This window comes from Dendrobates tinctorius, unplaced genomic scaffold, assembly GCF_039654945.1.
Source record: "Dendrobates tinctorius isolate UK_male_01 unplaced genomic scaffold, ASM3965494v1 ptg000060l, whole genome shotgun sequence".
Classification (NCBI taxonomy): domain Eukaryota; kingdom Metazoa; phylum Chordata; class Amphibia; order Anura; family Dendrobatidae; genus Dendrobates; species Dendrobates tinctorius.
Window position 1 is genome coordinate 16,056,850 of NW_027361728.1, and position 19,059 is coordinate 16,075,908.

Below are 19,059 nucleotides of genomic sequence, written 5' to 3' on the forward strand. Positions count from 1 at the left end.
CTCGGCGACCATCAAACTTAACTGAACTGGAATTGTTTTGTAAACAGGAATGGTCACAAATACCTTCATTCAGGATCCAGGAACTCATTAATAGCTACAGGAAGCGACTAGAGGCTGTTATTTTTGCAAAAGGAGGATCTACGAAATATTAATGTCACTTTTATGTTGAGGTGCCCATACTTTTGCACCGGTCAAATTTAGTTTAAATGCAGATTGCACATTTTCTGTTAGTACAATAAACCTCATTTGAATCCAGAAATATAACTGAGTCCATCAGTTATTAGATATATGAAACTGAAATAGCTGTTGCAAAAACCAAAATTGTTATAAAGAAGAAAGGTTAACATTAATAGGGGTGCCCAAACTCCAAACTTTAACATATGACTGTATATGTGCCTGTATGTATAATTAGCATATGTGTGTATGTGCCAGTGTATATGTATGTTTATGTGTGTGTATGTGTATGTGTATATATATATATATAACTTATAAATCTATATTACTGTGTGTATATAGTGCATATGTATATATTTTATATGTGTGTATATGAGCCTGTGTATATTGTAAGGTGGCTGCCAGACACAGTGCATCATAGATATGTATCACAGAGGTGGATGTCCTCTGTGATGTAAACCTGGAGTAATGATCTAGTATACATAGTGCTAAGAGTGGTTAATCGACCGTTACAGGGCTGGGTTTAATGTGAGCAGTGAAGAGTTGGGCAGGACAGCTGCTCACCGCTGGGTGTGGTTCACATTGTAAAATGGGGCCTGTTTACACATGATCAGTGTGTCGAGGTGTATAGACTTCCAGGATTTTTTGTCTTTGCTTAAGAACTAAACAGCTGAACTCTAACTGCAGCAGGCAAACTTGCATTATTGTATAGACTTTTTACTTTGTGTTTCACTTTGTGCCAGACAAGGGCTGTATTTAAGTTTTCATGTGATGCGGTTTATGAGGAGTGAAATAAACCAGCTGGACTTTTAAATAGAAAACAGTTCCTGTGATACCTCATTCCACTACCAAGTGGCCATCTCAGTCTCTTGACCTCAATATCATTGAGCCACTCTGGGGAGATCTCAAGTGTGCAGTTCATGCTAGACAGCCTAGGAATTTACAAGAACTGGAGGCTTTTTGCCAAGAAGAATGGGCAGATTTACCATCTGAGAAAATAAAGAACCTCATCCACAACTACCACAAAAGAATTTCAAGCTGTCATTGATGATAGAGGGGGCAATGCACTGTATTAAGAAATGGGGTATGTGAACTTTTGATCAGGGTCATTTGGATATTTTGGGTTGTCATTATGATTTAAAAAGAGAAAACACAGTAGTGTAACAATAAATGGCTTCACCCAACCACTAACCATGAGTGGAGAAAAAGTTTTGATGTTATCATTCATACGCTCTGAAAAAAGGCCAAGAAAGCAAAAATTTCTGCCGGGGTATGTAAACTTTTGAGCACAACTGTAGTATTCAGTGTGTAACTATGCTACTCACTTGGGAGCGATTTGAGGTATCACAGGAACCATTTCTATCTCAAGTCCAGATGGTTTATTTCAGTCCACATAAACTACAACACAGGAAACTCAAATTCAGCCCTTGTCTGGCACAAAATAAAACATAAAGCAACAAGTCCATACAATAATTATGGTTAGCCTGTGACGCCTCTGGCTATTACGTCCAAGAGTGGACCCTCTGGATCACGGATCCGGAGCCCCTGGGCCGAGCACGCCTGGTGAAGACCGACCCCTATACAGGGATCGTTAGGGGCAAGACCGCAGGGGGCGGAACCGCGACAGCCGGAGCCAGCAGGGACGACTCGGAGGACTGGCAGACAGAGCAGGAGTAGCGAAGTGGAGGCAGTAGAAAGAGGCTGGGAGCCCACAGGAAAGGTACAGCGAGGACCACAGGAAGGAGGCAGGCAGACAGACACGGACCAGGAACAGGGCAGACAAAGGAACAGCAAGGGTAGGCAGGGTACACAGAAGAAGGTAGGGCCGATGGGTGCAGCGAGTCACAACAATCATCAGGCGCCCTCAGAATAGAGCGGACGCCTGATATATGCGGCGACCGGAAGTGCGCCCTACAGACCCTCCCCTAGCGACGCCCCCTGCCAACGGAAGAAGCCGGGGGAACGCGCGTGCGCGGCCTAAGGCCGCCGCGGTCACCCGCAGCAGAGCGGCAAGCAGCGCGGAGGAACGCGCGAACCGGAGGGCGCAGGTGAGAGGGAGCTGCGGCGGGCGCCGTCGCTAAAGGGGCATCGGCGGGCACGGCCGCCGATGTCACAGTACCCCCTCCCATATGCCCTCTCCTTCTGAGGTTGGTTAGAAATCTTTTCATGATAAGGGGGGCATCGACATTCTCTCGGGGCTCCCAGGACCTCTCCTCTGGGCCAAAACCCTTCCAGTCGATAAGAAAAAGAGTCTTACCTTTGACCCTTTTCATAGCCAGGATGTCCTTTACTTCAAAGACATTGTCAGAACAAATTGGCGAGGGAGGGGACATGGAGGTTGGTTGGAACCGATTCAAGACCACAGGTTTAAGGAGCGAGATATGGAAGGCGTTAGGGACCCGGAGTGATGCCGGCAACCTCAATTTGTAGGCTACCTTGTTAATGCGCCCAAGTACTTCAAAAGGCCCGATGTACCGAGGACTTAATTTGTAAGCAGGGACTTTCAGGCGGATATGTTTGGTAGAAAGCCAGACTTTGTCCCCGGGCTGGTACGGGGGTAGATCCCTTCGTCTTTTGTCCGCGTGTTTCTTAATTCGGACGTTGGCTAGCTCGAGCGCCTCTCTGGTCTCCTTCCAAATTTGCGAAAACTCCTTGGCGAGAGTGTCTGCTGCAGGAACTCCAGACGATGCGGAAAAGGGCAATGGAACCCCAGGATTTAGCCCAGTTACCACAAAGAACGGTGTCTTGGACGTTGATTCGCTGGAATGATTATTATGAGCGAATTCTGCCCAAGGTAGAAGAGAGACCCAATTATTCTGATGGGCGTTAGAAAAGTGGCGTAGGTAGGTGGTCAGAATTTGGTTAATCCGTTCCACTTGGCCGTTGGTTTGAGGATGATACGCTGAAGAGAAGTCGAGAGACGTGCCCAGGAGCCGACAGAGGGCCCTCCAGAATCGGGAAGTAAACTGGACCCCTCGATCGGTCACGATTCGCAGAAGGAGGCCATGGAGCCTGAACACGTGGTGGATAAAGATTTCGGCCAACTTTGGGGCAGATGGCAGTCCGACCAAGGGAATAAAGTGGGCCATCTTGGAAAAGCGGTCAGCGACGACTAAGATGGTAGTACACCCAGCCGAGCGAGGGAGATCAGTCACGAAATCCATGGCGATTTGCTGCCAAGGAGCCTCTGGGACAGGCAACGGATGAAGGAGGCCGGAGGGGAGAGTCCTTGGAACCTTGTTCTGAGCACAAGACCTGCAGGAGGCTACAAAGTCCTTAGCATCCTGGTGGAGAGAGGGCCACCAGTAATACCGGGAAAGAAGCAAAAGAGTTTTCTTAATCCCAACGTGCCCAGCAACCTTGGAAGAATGTCCCCAGCGCAGTACTTCCAGGCGTTTGTTTGGAGGGACGAAGGTCTTGCCAGGCGGAGGGTTAGAGAAACTCACGGGGGCCACGGAGATAACTTTAGCCGGCTCGATGACATACGATGGATCCTCCTCCCTCTCCGGAGGCTGCAAAGACCTGGAAAGCGCATCGGCTTTGATGTTCTTACTGCCGGGCCGGAAATGGAGCTTGAACTCAAAACGGGAAAAGTACAGAGCCCACCTGGCTTGTCTGGAGTTGAGTCTCTGGGCAGATTGCAGGTAGGCCAGGTTCTTGTGGTCCGTGAAGATAGTAAAGGGGTGCACTGCCCCCTCGAGCAGATATCGCCATTCCTCCAGCGCCATTTTAATGGCCAATAATTCCCGGTCCCCAATGGAGTAGTTGCACTCCGCCGGAGAAAAGGTTTTGGAGAAGAACCCGCAGGGGACAAGACGTCCAGATGGAGCCTGTTGGGAGAGAACCGCCCCAGCTCCAGTGGAGGAGGCATCAACTTCCAGAATGAAGGGCCTACTGGCCACAGGACGGTGTAAAATCGGAGCAGAAGCAAACGAGCGTTTCAGGGCAAGAAAGGCGTCCTCGGCTTCAGAGGGCCAGACGTTAGGCTTCGTCCCCTTACGGGTCAGGACCGCAATGGGCTTGGTGACTGTAGAGAAGTGGGGTATAAACTGCCGGTAATAATTAGCGAAGCCGAGGAAACGCTGGATGGCCTTTATGCCAACCGGACGAGGCCACTGGAGTACCGCGGACAGCTTGTCCGGATCCATCTTAAGACCGGAATCCGTGATGATGTACCCCAAGAAGGGTAACGCTGTTTGCTCGAAGAGGCACTTCTCGATCTTGGCGTAAAGACGATTTTCTCGAAGGCGCTGCAGGACCATGCGTACACTTCTCCGGTGGGAGGAGAGGTCGGTCGAGAAAACGAGGATATCGTCCAGATATACCACTACGCAGGAATAGAGTAGGTCTCGGAACACCTCATTTACGAATTCCTGAAACACCGCTGGAGCGTTGCAGAGACCGAACGGCATGACCAAGTATTCATAATGGCCGTCCCGGGTATTGAAGGCCGTCTTCCACTCGTCCCCCGCTCGGATTCGGATTAAGTTGTAAGCTCCCCGCAGATCCAACTTCGTGAAGATTCTGGCCCCCCTCAGGCGGTCGAAGAGTTCAGGAATCAGCGGGAGCGGGTACCGGTTTTTGACCGTGATGTTGTTCAGGCCCCGGTAGTCAATACAGGGTCGCAGGGACCCATCTTTCTTCCGGACGAAGAAGAAACCTGCGCCCGCAGGGGACGAGGACTTTCGGATGAATCCCTTGGCCAGATTTTCCTGTATATATTCCGACATAGCCGAGGTCTCTGCTGGGGACAAAGGATATGTTCTCCCTCTGGGAGGAGTGGCACCAGGAACTAGGTCGATGGGGCAGTCATAGGAGCGATGAGGGGGTAAGGAATCCGCCTCCTTCTTGCTGAACACGTCGGCAAACGTGTGATAGGGTGCGGGTAAGCCCGGGAGGTCGGCGGGCTTCGAGCATGGACGAGGACGCGTGAGGGCCCGTAGGCAGTGCTCCTGGCAGGAGTGCCCCCAACGGAGAACTTCCCCAGAGCGCCAGTCAATCACAGGTTCGTGCCGTCTGAGCCAGGGCAGTCCTAGGAGAACCGCATGGGCTAATTGTGGCAGGACATAAAAGGCTATCTTTTCGAGGTGGAGAGCTCCGATTTGAAGATCTACTTCGACGGTAATCATGGTGATGAGTCCGGGTAAGGGTTTACCATCAACGGAGGAAATAGCGCGAGGGTTCTTCAATACCAACACCGGAATCTGGAATTTGTCAACCTCCTCCTGGCGGATGAAATTACCGGCAGCACCCGAGTCCACATACGCCTCCACAGACCCACGCCCCCGACCTGTAATTAGCAAAGCTGAAAGAGTAAGGGGAAGAGAGGAATTTTGATCACCTAGGGGGTCCTCTCTTACCTGACCTAGGTGGAGGCATTTCCCGACCGCTCTGGCTTCTCTGGACAGGAACGCACGAAATGGTTGGCCCCTCCACAGTACAGGCAGAGGCCCTTGGTCATCCTCTCCCTGCGGCGTTGCTCGGACAGTCTGACCCGATCAACCTGCATAGGTTCAGGAGCGGCGCTAACAGGAGATACAGGGAAACGGGGGACAGGAGCCTGATACAACCTAAAGGACCTTCTCTCTCCGACTGCCTCTCTAGCGCGCTCCTGAAAGCGTAGGTCTATGCGAGTGGCCAGCGAAATAAGGTCCTCCAGAGTGGTGGGGGTGTCTCGCCCGGCAAGCTCATCCTTGATCTTGCTGGAGAGGCCTCTCCAAAAGGCTCCCACTAGAGCCTCATTGTTCCATCCTAACTCAGAAGAGAGGGTCCGGAAGCGGATGGCGTATTGCCCCACTGTGAGGGAACCCTGGCGGAGGTTAAAAAGGGCCTCAGTGGAGGATGCTAAGCGACCCGGTTCATCGAACACCTTGCGAAAGGTTTCTAAGAAGGTCTGTAAATTTAGCACTACGGGGTCATCTCTCTCCCACAAGGGGTTCACCCAGGACAGAGCCTCACCCTCAAGATGGGACACAACGAATGCCACCTTGGCGCGGTCAGTAGGATACTGAAGGGGGGCAAGCTCAAAATGTAGCCTGCATTGATTTAAAAAACCCCGGCATAACTTGGGATCTCCACCGTACCTGGGGGGTTTACCCAGACGGGGAGCCGGAGTAGGGGCTACATCCGGGGAGGAAGTTGCAGCGGCAGCAGAGGATTGCAGGGCCAGCAATCGGTCATCCACGGATGCCATGTAACCCAAGATGTGGGATTGGGCGTCGCGCTGCTGCGCGAGCTCCTGTTGAAGGCTGACTAAGAGAGGAGCGTGCCCGGGGTCAGAGGTCTGCAGGGCGGACAACCGGGTGTCCATAGACTTCATAAAGGACATTATCCGGTTCTGATTTTCACGAAGGAACAGCAATTCCTTTTGTGTGGCGGCTGCGGCACCGGCGGGATCCATGGCCTGATGATACTGTGACGCCTCTGGCTATTACGTCCAAGAGTGGACCCTCTGGATCACGGATCCGGAGCCCCTGGGCCGAGCACGCCTGGTGAAGACCGACCCCTATACAGGGATCGTTAGGGGCAAGACCGCAGGGGGCGGAACCGCGACAGCCGGAGCCAGCAGGGACGACTCGGAGGACTGGCAGACAGAGCAGGAGTAGCGAAGTGGAGGCAGTAGAAAGAGGCTGGGAGCCCACAGGAAAGGTACAGCGAGGACCACAGGAAGGAGGCAGGCAGACAGACACGGACCAGGAACAGGGCAGACAAAGGAACAGCAAGGGTAGGCAGGGTACACAGAAGAAGGTAGGGCCGATGGGTGCAGCGAGTCACAACAATCATCAGGCGCCCTCAGAATAGAGCGGACGCCTGATATATGCGGCGACCGGAAGTGCGCCCTACAGACCCTCCCCTAGCGACGCCCCCTGCCAACGGAAGAAGCCGGGGGAACGCGCGTGCGCGGCCTAAGGCCGCCGCGGTCACCCGCAGCAGAGCGGCAAGCAGCGCGGAGGAACGCGCGAACCGGAGGGCGCAGGTGAGAGGGAGCTGCGGCGGGCGCCGTCGCTAAAGGGGCATCGGCGGGCACGGCCGCCGATGTCACATAGCCCACCTGGCTGTGTATATACAGTATGTGTGAATACCTGTGAATATATACTGTAGTATATGTGTGTATATGCTTGTGTGTATACATAGTATATGTGTGTATGAGTATTTGTATACATAGTATATGTGTATGTGCATGTGTACAGTTGTGTGAAAGTGTTTTCCCCTTCTTGATTTCCTATTCTTTTGCATGTTTGTCACACTTAAATGTTTCAGATCACCAAAGAAATTTCAGTATTAGACAAAGATAACACAAGTAAACACAAGATGCAGTTTTTAAATAAAGATCTTTATTATTAAAGGAAAAAGAAATCAAAACCTAGAAGGCCCTGTATGAAAAAGTGATTGCCCCTAAACCTAATAATTGGTTGTGTCACCCTTGGCAGCAACAACTGCAATCAAGTGTTTGTGAAAACTGTCAATGAGTCTTTTACAACTTTCTGGAGGCATTCGGCCCACTCATCTTTGCAGAATTGTTGTAATTCGGTAATATTGATGGGTTTCTGACCATGAATTGCCTTTAAGGTCATGCCTCAGCAAGTCAATCGGATTAAGATCAGGACTTTGACTAGGCCACTCCAAAGTCTTATTTTTCTTTTTCTTAAGCCATGCAGAGGTGGACTTGCTGGTGTCTTTTGGATCCTTGTACTGCTGCATAACTCTAGTGTGCTTCAGCTTGAGGTCGCAAACAGATGGCTGGACATTCTCCTTCAGGAATTTTTTTGGTAGACAGCAGAATACATGGTTCCATCTACCACAGCAAGTCTTCCAGGTCCTGAAGCAGCAAAACAGCCCCTGATCATCACACTACCACCACAATATTTGACTGTTGTTATCATGTTCCTTTTCAGAAATGATGTTACTTCGACACCAGATGTAATAGGACATACACCTTCCAAAAAGTTATATTTCTGTCTCATCAGTCCACAGAGTATTCTCCCAAAAGTCTTGAGGATCATCAAGATGTTTTCTGGCAAAACTGAGACAAGCCTTTATTCATGTTGCTCAGCAGTGGTTTTCATCTTAGAACTCTGGCATGCAGGCAATTTTTGCCCAGTTTCTTTCTTATTGTGATGTCGCTATGGTGCGCCCGTCCGGGCGGTGGGGAAACTGTACCGGGATGCTTCTTAAAGTGGCAGTGTCACAGCAGCGGTGACCCAGTCCGTGGCCCTGGTCTTCCAATAAAAGGGGAATATTTACAGGGGAAAAAGAAAGAGTTTGTAATAAAGTGTTCAACATGCCACCTGTGGTTTCTGGCCAGAAGTAACCAGCGCTGCAGTCAGTGTCCCAGGCCAGCAGCCGCGGACCTTGTGAGGTAATGTCCTCTTTGCGTTCCCTTGCTCCCTTATGGCTGCCTTTCTGGTGAAGATAACTGTGGCTTGTGGCTAAGGTGCACGAGCTGCTTCACTCACGTCTGTCCACTTCCTCCCCTACGGGAAGACTGCTCTAACTAAAACCCTACTCTACCGCTCTGAACCTACAATCTCCACCCACCTCCCAACATCCTTTACTACCCAGGCAGGGTTGAGATCCTCCTCCCGTAGAGTACATCCAGGGTGCCCTGCTGCTAAAGGGTGTGTGTTGGGTGCAGGTGTTAGAGTCCTGTGAGGTGCCCCCTCCTTACCTGGTAATGGGGTACCACACCTCTGGGTGAAGTGCAGTACCTCTGTGGAGACTGAACCCTCAGGGGTGCCACAATGAACACTGACCTTAACTAAGGCAAGTGAGGCCTGCAGTTCTTTGGATGTTATTGTGGCATCTTTTGTGACCTTTTGGATGAGTCATCGCTGCGTTCTTGGGTTAATTCTGGTCAGCCAGCCACTCTTTACATGTTTTTGCATGTTTTTCCCTCTTCTGGATAATGGCTCTCTTTGTGGTCTGCTGGAGTCCCAAAGCTTTAGAAATGGCTTGATAATTACTTTGTTTTCACATTTGTTCCAGAATTTCTTTGGACTTCACTTTGCCAGGAAGGTTCTATTTAATGTCCAATGACGGACACAGTCCGTCATCAGACATTTCCCCTGCTTTGATGAGGGCTCCGGCGCTGAGCCCACATCAAAGCCGGGACATGTCAGCTGTTATGAACAGCTGACATGTGCCCGCAATCGGCGCGAGCGGAATCGCCGTCCGCCCGCGCCTATTAACTAGTTAAATGCCGCTGTCAAAGCTGACAGCGGGCATTTAAATAGAATTTCCGGCCGCCGGGCCGGAAATGACGTCATCGCCGACCCCCGTCACGTGTCGGGGTCGGCGTCAAGTTGCCTGGACAACCAGAGGTCTCTATGAGACCTCTATGGTTGTTCCAGGCATAAGGCTTTCAGCGCCACCCGGTGGTCGGCGCTGAAAGCACAGCAGTAAATCTGCTACATATGGGCGATCTGCTCATCGCCCATATGTAGCAGAGCCAATCGGGTTGCACATGCTTCTAGCCTCCTATGGAGGCTATTGAAGCATGCCAAAAGTAAAAAAAAAAAATGTTTAAAAATAAAAAAAATTAAAAAAAACTAAAAGTTCAAATCACCCCCCTTTCGCCCCAATCAAAATAAAACAGTAAAAAAAAATCCCACATACACATATTAGGTATTGCCGCGTTCAGAATCGCCCAATCTATCAATAAAAAAAAGCATTAACCCGATCGCTAAACGGCGGAGCGAGAAAAAAATTCAAAACGCCAGAATTACGTTTTTTTGGTCACCAAGACATTGCATTAAAATGCAATAACGGGCGATCAAAAGAACATATCTGCACAAGTGTGGTGTTATTAAAAACGTCAGTCCGGCACGGAAAAAATAAGCCCTCACCCGACCCCAGATCATGAAAAATGGAGACGCTACGGGTCTCGGAAAATTGCGCAATTTTTTTTTTTTTTTTTTTTTTTTAGCAAACTTTGGAATTTTTTTTCACCACTTAGATAAAAGAGGACATAGACATGTTTAGTGTCTATGAACTCGTAATTGGCAGGTCAGATTTAGCATCTAGTGAACCTAACAAACAATCCAAGCAAAAAACAAGTGTGGGATTGCACTTTTTTTGCAATTTCACCGCACTTGGAATTTTTTTCCCATTTTCAAGTACACGATATGGTAAAACCAATGATGTCATTTAAAAGTACAACTCGTCCCGCAAAAAATAAGCCCTCACATGGCCATATAAACGGAAAATTAAAAAAGTTATGGCTCTGGAAAGAAGGGGAGGGAAAAATGAAAATGTAAAACCAAAAATACCCCTGGTCGTTAAGGGGTTAAATGATTTCTTGATTGAGTACAGGTGTGGCAGTAATCAGGTCTGGGTGTGGCTAGGGAGTTTGAACTCGGCTTCCCAAAGATGTGATAACCCACAGTTAATTTATGGTTTAGGGGGGTGGCAATTAGGTTTCGATTTCTTTTTCCATTAATAATAAAAACCTTCATTTAAAAACTGCATTTTGTGTTTATATGTGTTATCTTTGTTTAATATTTAAATTTGCTTGAAGATCTGAAACATTTAAGTTGGACAAACATGCAAAAGAATAATGTGTCTGTGTGTTTATATAATGCAGTATATGTGTGTACGAGCCTGTATGTATATATAGTATACAGAGGGGAAAAAAGGTATTTAATACAGTGCCGATTTTGCACATTTTCCCACCTACAAAGAATGGAGAGGTCTGCAATTTTTAAAATAAAAAACAAAAAATCATATTGCATAATTTTTAAATAATTCAATTGCTTTTTATTGCATTAAATAAGTATTTGATCACCTTCCAACCAGCAAGAATTCTGTCTGTCATAGACCTGTTAGTTTTTTCTTTAAGAAGCACTCCTACTCTGCACTCCCACCTCTATTAATTGCACCTGTTTGAACTTGTTACCTGTATAAGACACCAGTCCACACACTCAATCAATCACACTCCAACCTCTCATCCATGGCCATGTCTAAAGAGCTGTCTAAAGACATCAGGGACAAAATTGTAGACCTGCACAAGGCTGAAATGGGCAACAGGACAATAGGCAAACAGCTTGATGAGAAGGTAACAACTGTTTTCATAATTATTAGAAAATGGAAGAAACACAAGATGACTGTCAGTCTTCCTCGGTCTGGGCTCCATGTAAGATCTCGCCTCGTTGGGTAAGGATAATTTTGATAAAGGTCAGGAATCAGCCCAGAAATACATGGAAGGACTTGGTAAATGACCAAAGAAAGCTGGGTCCACAGTCTCAAAAATTACCATTAGTAACACACTACACCATCATGGATTAAAATCCTTCAGGGTACGCAAGGTCCCTCTGCTCACGCCAGCACATGTCCAGGCCTGCTTGAAGTTCACCAATGACCATCTAACGATCCAGAGGAAGAAGGTCATGTGGTCTGAAGAGACCAAAATAGAACTTTTTTGCATCAATTCCACTTACCGTATTTGGAGGAAGAAGGATTAGTACAACCCCAAGAATACCTTCCCAACTGTGAAACATGGTGGGGGACACATCATACTTGGTCAGTTTGATCCGAGTGTCACTTTAGTGGGATCTGATTCTCTCGCTTGAGAGAATCACAGCACAGGTGCGGGGAAGATGTAAACATTATAATAATAAATTATAATAATAATAATAATAAATTTTATTTTTATAGCGCCGACATATTCCGCAGCACTTTACATTTCAGAGGGGATTTGTACAGACAATAGACATTACAGCATAACAATAATCACATACAGTAGATTATAACACATACCAAGAGGAAAGAGGGCCCTGCTCGCAAGCTTACAGTCTATGAGGAAAGAGGGAGACACGAAAGGTGGGTGGTAACAGTTACCCTGAATTGTATGGACCAGTCATAATGTTAAGTGTGTAACAGTACAGACACAGAGGGCTAATAGAGGCATAAAGCATGTGGGAACATGATGCGGGGAACCTGGTTATGGTAAAACTTTTGGCTCTGCCACACAGGGATAGATTAGGTTAATGTGTTGGGGTGGTAGGCCAGTCTGAATAAATGCGTTTTCAGGACACGCTTAAAATTGTGGGGATTGGGGACTAATCGTATTGACCTGGGAAGTGCATTCCAAAGAATTGGTGCGGCACGTGTAAAGTCTTGGAGACGGGAGTGGGAGGTTCTGACTATTGAGGATGCTAATCTCAGGTCATCAGCAGAACGGAGGGCGCGGGTAGGGTGGTATACTGAAACAAGGGAGGAGATGTAGGGTGGTGCTGAGCCATGGAGGGCTTTGTGAGTGAGGGTAATAAGTTTATACTGAATTCTGGAGTGGATGGGTAGCCAGTGTAATGACTGGCACAAGGTAGAGGCATCAGTGTAACGATTGGTGAGGAATATGATCCTGGCTGCAGCATTCAAGACAGATTGGAGGGGGGAGAGTTTGGTAAGAGGGAGACCGATTAGAAGAGAGTTACAATAGTCAAGACGAGAATGAATAAGAGAAACAGTAAGAGTTTTTGCAGAGTCAAAGGTAAGAAAAGGTCGAATTCTAGAAATGTTTTTGAGGTGCAGATGACAAGAGCGAGCCAGTGATCGAATGTGGGGGGCAAAGGAAAGCTCGGAATCAAGTATGACCCCAAGACAGCGGGCCTGTTGCTGGGGAGTAATAGTGGAACCACACACAGAAATGGCAATGTCGGGTATAGGTACATTAGTAGAGGGAGGAAACACCAGGAGTTCAGTCTTTGACAGGTTCAGTTTCAGATATAGTGAGGACATGATATTAGACACAGCGTTTAGACAATCGCCGGTGTTTTCTAGAAAGGCTGGCGTGATGTCAGGAGAAGAAGCGTATAATTGGGTGTCATCAGCATAGAGATGGTACTGGAAACCAAATCTACTGATTGTTTGACCAATAGGGGCAGTGTACAAGGAGAAGAGGAGGGGACCTAGAACCGATCCTTGGGGGACCCCAACAGTAAGGGGAAAATGAGAGGAGGAGGAACCGGCAAAAGATACAGTAAAGGAGCGGTCGGAGAGATAGGAGGAGAACCAGGAGAGAACGGTATCCTTGAGGCCAATGGAACGGAGCATAGTGAGGAGGAGCTGATGATCCACAGTGTCGAATGCTGCAGAGAGATCCAAGAGAATTAGCATGGAGTAATGACTAGTGTTGAGCATTCCGATACCGCAAGTATCGGGTATCGGCCGATACTTGCTGTATCGGAATTCCGATACCGACTTCCGATATTTTTTCAATATCGGAATTCGGCATCGGAATCGGAAGTTCAAAGTTGATTGACAGCCTGACGTCATCATGATGCGCGGTGTGTGCGCATCATGATGCGCCGTCATTTCGGGCCTGCCGGGGGTCTCTGCCGGCCTGCCGGGGTGGGTGTGTGGACTGCCCGGGGTCTGTACCGGCCTGCCGGGGGGCTGTGCCGGCCTGCCGGTGGTCTGTGCACCCTGTGGGGGTCTGTACCGGCCTGCCGGGGGGCTGTGCCGGCCTGCCGGTGGTCTGTGCACCCTGTGGGGGTCTGTACCGGCCTGCCGGGGGGCTGTGCCGGCCTGCCGGTGGTCTGTGCACCCTGTGGGGGTCTGTACCGGCCTGCCGGGGGGCTGTGCCGGCCTGCCGGGGGGCTGTGCTGATGTCCGGGGGTCTGTGCAAGCATCGTCCGATGGGACTACAAGTCCCATCTGGCGATGCCTGCTACCATGACAGTGATTGACACATTAGCCAATGATGGGACAGTAGTAGTCCCATCATCCGGCTAATGTGTTAAATGTTAAAAAAAAATAAAAAAAAAAAAATACTACATACATACTACATACATACTACATGCATGCTACATACATACTACATGCTACATACATACTACATGCTACATACATACTACATATATACTACATGCATGCTACATACATACTACATGCTACATACATACTACATATATACTACATGCATGCTACATACATACTACATGCTACATACATACTACATATATACTACATACATACTACATATATACTACATACATACTACATACATGCTACATACATGCTACATACATACTACATACATACTACATGCATGCTACATACATACTACATACATGCTACATACATACCACATATATACTACATACATGCTACATGCTACATACATACTACATACATACTACATACATGCTACATACATACTACATATATACTACATGCATGCTACATACATACTACATATATACTACATGCATGCTACATACATACTGCATGCTACATGCATGCTACATACATACTACATACATACTACATGCATGCTACATACATACTACATACATACTACATACATGCTACATACATACCACATACATACTACATACATGCTACATACATACCACATATATACTACATACATGCTACATACATACCACATATATACTACATACATGCTACATGCTACATACATACTACATACATACTACATACATGCTACATACATACTACATATATACTACATGCATGCTACATACATACTACATATATACTACATGCATGCTACATACATACTGCATGCTACATGCATGCTACATACATACTACATACATACTACATGCTACATACATACCACATATATACTACATACATACAATACATTCATACAATACATACATAGACATACAGTACATATAACATAGAGTAACATACTTACCAATACTTGTCACATTGTTCCCCGAAGCCATTGTCTTTTCCGGAATAAATATTAACATAACAAACCACAAAAATACTCACCCACGATCCGAAGCAGTCCACGAGTGTGTCCCACGACGATCTTGGGTAGAGAACTGCAGCATCAGATGATGCTGCCGTTCTCTACGGGCTGCAGGAATCCAATGACGGAAGGTAGGTATCCTTCCGCACTGTATTCCTCCGCCACTTAAAAAAAAAAAAAGTCCCTAGTCTCACTTTATGCCATTGCTGCGTGGGATATTCCAGGATATTTGTTTTGTGTTTTGCTTTTTGGTTTTCTCTGTGTAAAGGTCATGTGTTCATATGCAATCACATTTTGCATGCACATTAATTTACTTTTTCTGCTCAGACCCAGTTTCTCATGTAGTATATATGTAGTATGTATGTGGTATGTATGTAGCATGTAGTATGTATGTAGCATGCATGTAGTATGTATGTAGCATGCATGTAGTATATATGTAGTATGTATGTAGCATGTAGTATGTAGCATGCATGTAGTATATATGTAGTATGTATGTAGCATGTAGTATGTATGTAGCATGCATGTAGCATGTATGTAGTATGTATGTAGCATGTAGCATGCATGTAGCATGCATGTAGTATGTATGTAGTATGTATGTGGTATGTATGTAGCATGCATGTAGTATGTATGTAGTATATATGTGGTATGTATGTAGCATGTAGTATGTATGTAGCATGCAGTATGTATGTAGCATGCATGTAGTATGTATGTAATATATATGTAGTATGTATGTTGCATGCAGTATTTATGTAGTATGAATGTAGCATGTATGTAGTATGTAGTATGAATGTAGCATGTATGTAGTATGCATGTTGTATGTATGTAGCATGTATGTAGCATGTAATTTTTTTTTTTTTTTTTTTTTTTTTACATTCAACACATTAGCCGGATGATGGGACTACTACTGTCCCATCATTGGCTAATGTGTCAATCACTGTCATGGTAGCAGGCATCGCCCGATGGGACTTGTAGTCCCATCGGACGATGCCTGCACAGACCCCCGAAGCCTGCACAGACCACCGGCAGGCCGGCACAGCCCCCCGGCAGGCCGGCACAGCCCCCCGGAGCCTGCACAGACCACCGGCAGGCCGGCACAGCCCCCCGGCAGGCCGGCACAGCCCCCCGGAGCCTGCACAGCCCCCCGGCAGGCCGGCACAGCCCCCCGGCAGGCCGGCACAGCCCACCGGAGCCTGCACAGACCACCGGCAGGCCGGCACAGCCCCCCGGCAGGCCGGCACAGACCACCGGAGCCTGCACAGACCCCCTGGCAGGCCGGCACAGCCCCCCGAAAGGCCCGTACAGACCCCAGAGAGGCTGTACAAGGCAAAAACAGGGTTTTTCTTATTCCGATACCGGAAGTCCCATAGACTTGAATGGGACTTCCGGTATCGGAATCGGCGATACCGATACTTTTTTTAAAGATCGGCCGATCCATTCCGATCCGATACTTTGAAGTATCGGACGGTATCGCTCAACTCTAGTAATGACCATTTGATTTAGCTGTTAGCAGATCATTAGAGACTTTAGTGAGGGCAGTTTCAGTGGAGTGTAAAGAGCGGAAACCGGATTGGAGAGGGTCGAGAAGAGAGTTTTCTGAGAGATAGCGGATAAGACGGGAGTGGACCAGGCGTTCCAGGAGTTTAGAGATGAAGGGAAGATTAGAGACAGGTCTATAGTTAGCGGCACAGTTTTGGTCGAGGGATGGTTTTTTAAGTAGTGGATGTATGATGGCATGCTTAAATGAGAAGGGAAAAATACAAGAAGAGAGAGAGAGGTTAAATATTTTAGTTAGGTGAGGGGTGACAGCAGGGGAAAGGGACTGGAGGAGCTGTGACGGAAATGGGTCACTGGTGCAAGTAGTTGGGTGAGAAGATGCAAGGAGCCTGCTTACTTCTTCTTCTGTGACTGGTTCAAAATCAGAGAGTGAGTTAGATGCAGTGGGAGAGGGAGGACGGTGCATGGTATGAGGTGATTGGGAGATAATTTCCTGTCGGATCTGGTCAATTTTTTCTTTGAAGTAATTGGCCAGATCGTCAGCTTGGAGCTCCGTGGTTGGGGCCTGTACTCTTGGATTGAGTAGAGAATGAAAAGTGTCAAAGAGACGTTTCGGGTTATTGGACAGTGAGGTGATGAGGGTGTTGAAATAGGTTTGTTTGGAGAGGTGAAGGGCAGTGTTGTATGTTCTAAGCATAAACTTAAAATGGATGAAATCTTCGGGTAGATTGGATTTTCTCCACAGACGTTCGGCGCACCTGGAGCACCGCTGCAGGAAACGTGTTAAACATTAATTTCTCTATCTTCTCCATTGCATGTGTCCGCGGTAATTGGCTTGGACTCAGATGACTTCCAATTGCGGACTTGTTTCACACACACCCATAGACTTGAACTGATCTGATGTTTTCATTGATACCATTTTGGTGTAGAAACAATTTTTTTATCACCCATTATTGCATTTTATTGAAATGCAGCGGCGACCAAAAAAACGTAATTCTGGCTTCTTTTTAAAAAATTTTCTTGCTACGCCGTTTAGTGATCGGGTTAATTCTTTTTTTATATTGATAGATCGGGCGATTCTGAATGCGGCGATACCAAATATGCGTATATTTGTTTTTGATTTTTTTATTGTTTTATTTTGAATGGGATAAAATGGGGGTGATTTGAATTTTTTTTTTTTTTCATATTTTTTCATATCTTTACAAACTTTTTTTTTTTTGCGTGCTTCAATAGTCTCCATGGGAGACTAGAAGATGCAATACTTTGATCACTTCTGCTACACACAGGCGATAATCAGATCGCCTGTTTGTAGCAGAAATGCTCACTTGCTCTGAGCGCCGGCCACGGGGCGGCGCTCATAGCAATCAGGCAATGACAACTGCTGCAGACCTCTTGTTGTCATGCTGACCTATCGCTGACCCGCGATCATGTGATGGGGTCATCGATGGGCGGGATTAGTTACGCGCTTCACGTAGGGGTGGATGCGGGCGCATGTCAGCTGTATAGATCAGCAGTCATGTGCCCGGAAAGGTGCGGGCTCAGCGCCACAGCCCGCAACAAACAGGGAGAGTCCGGCATGGATGTACTATTATGCCTAATGTCGGAAAGGGGTTAAAGTCGCTTTCAATTTTCCGGCACTGATACTCTGGTTAATAAATTGGCTGCCTGTTTTGAAACTAAAGATATAAAATAGATTAAAAAATTTAATTTTAAATTTTCCACTTGCTTTCCAGTTAGCCGTACGCATTGGTGGCCTGTCTCCTCTACGTATGAGTCGCAAAACTAACCCCATAGAGAATGATGAAAGATCTAATCCACAAAGACAACATGAGCATAATAATAAAGGGAACAAACATGGAGAAAAATGCAAGAAAGGAAAAAATAAGCACACATTTCAAGACTCTTCAGAAGAAAACAGCAAAAATGAAGTTACTCAAGCTCCTCTGCAACAAACAATACCTGCCACTCAAAAGCCTGGAAATTTGCCTACTGATATTGTCCCAAGATGTCCTGGAAGAGTGTGGTACCCAAGCCCGATTACTGGCAACCCTACAGCAAAAACATTTAGCAATGATGATCTTTTGCTTGCTTTTGGTGACTCAACACCTTCATCAGATCAAGAAAGAAAAATTAATGAGCCTCTAGCTCCTAAACAAGTTCTACCCTTTAACGATGAAGACCTTTTAAGCTGAATTAGTAACAATGCAGTATGCAAACAACAAAAAAATGTTACCTGTATTATTGCCGCCTTTAAATTTTGCTGGTATAGTTAAAAAATAAAATCCTGCAAATTATAAAGAAACTTGTCAAATGTTTCTTGAGTGACATAGCACTTAATTTGCTTGGTATTAGGAACTGCTTGCATTCGTTTTGGCGAGTTTGTCGCAGGTCTAACAAAAAATGCTTGACAAATGCTGCACTATTTTGTCTGGTAAAATGCCTGCCCTCATGACGCTAACCTAGCAGACCAAAGAATAATCAATCCTCGTCATGTAATGTCCAACAGCGTCTGGCATGCAAGAATTTGCCACTGCCATTAATTTTTTTGTTCATGTATGATGTCAAACAGAATTAAACAATGCTGATGTGACTGAAGCCTGTGTGAACGCTGCCGTTGGTGAAGCATTTTGACTGTAATAATTATTGCATGTATGTTGCATTTTGGT

At 46.8% G+C, this 19,059-nt stretch overlaps 1 protein-coding gene across 2 annotated transcripts in view; it reads left to right on the plus strand.

Moving 5' to 3' along the window:
- LOC141092522 (T-kininogen 1-like) overlaps window positions 1–18,695 on the plus strand; it is a 170,158-nt gene extending 151,463 nt beyond the window's left edge. For both annotated transcript variants that reach the window (XM_073578743.1, XM_073578745.1), the window contains one exon: window positions 18,127–18,695. In XM_073578743.1, coding sequence (XP_073434844.1) covers window positions 18,127–18,585 — 459 coding nt within the window. In that variant the 3' untranslated portion in view covers window positions 18,586–18,695. The remainder of the gene's footprint in view (window positions 1–18,126) is intronic.
- Window positions 18,696–19,059: the final 364 nt, after the last annotated feature.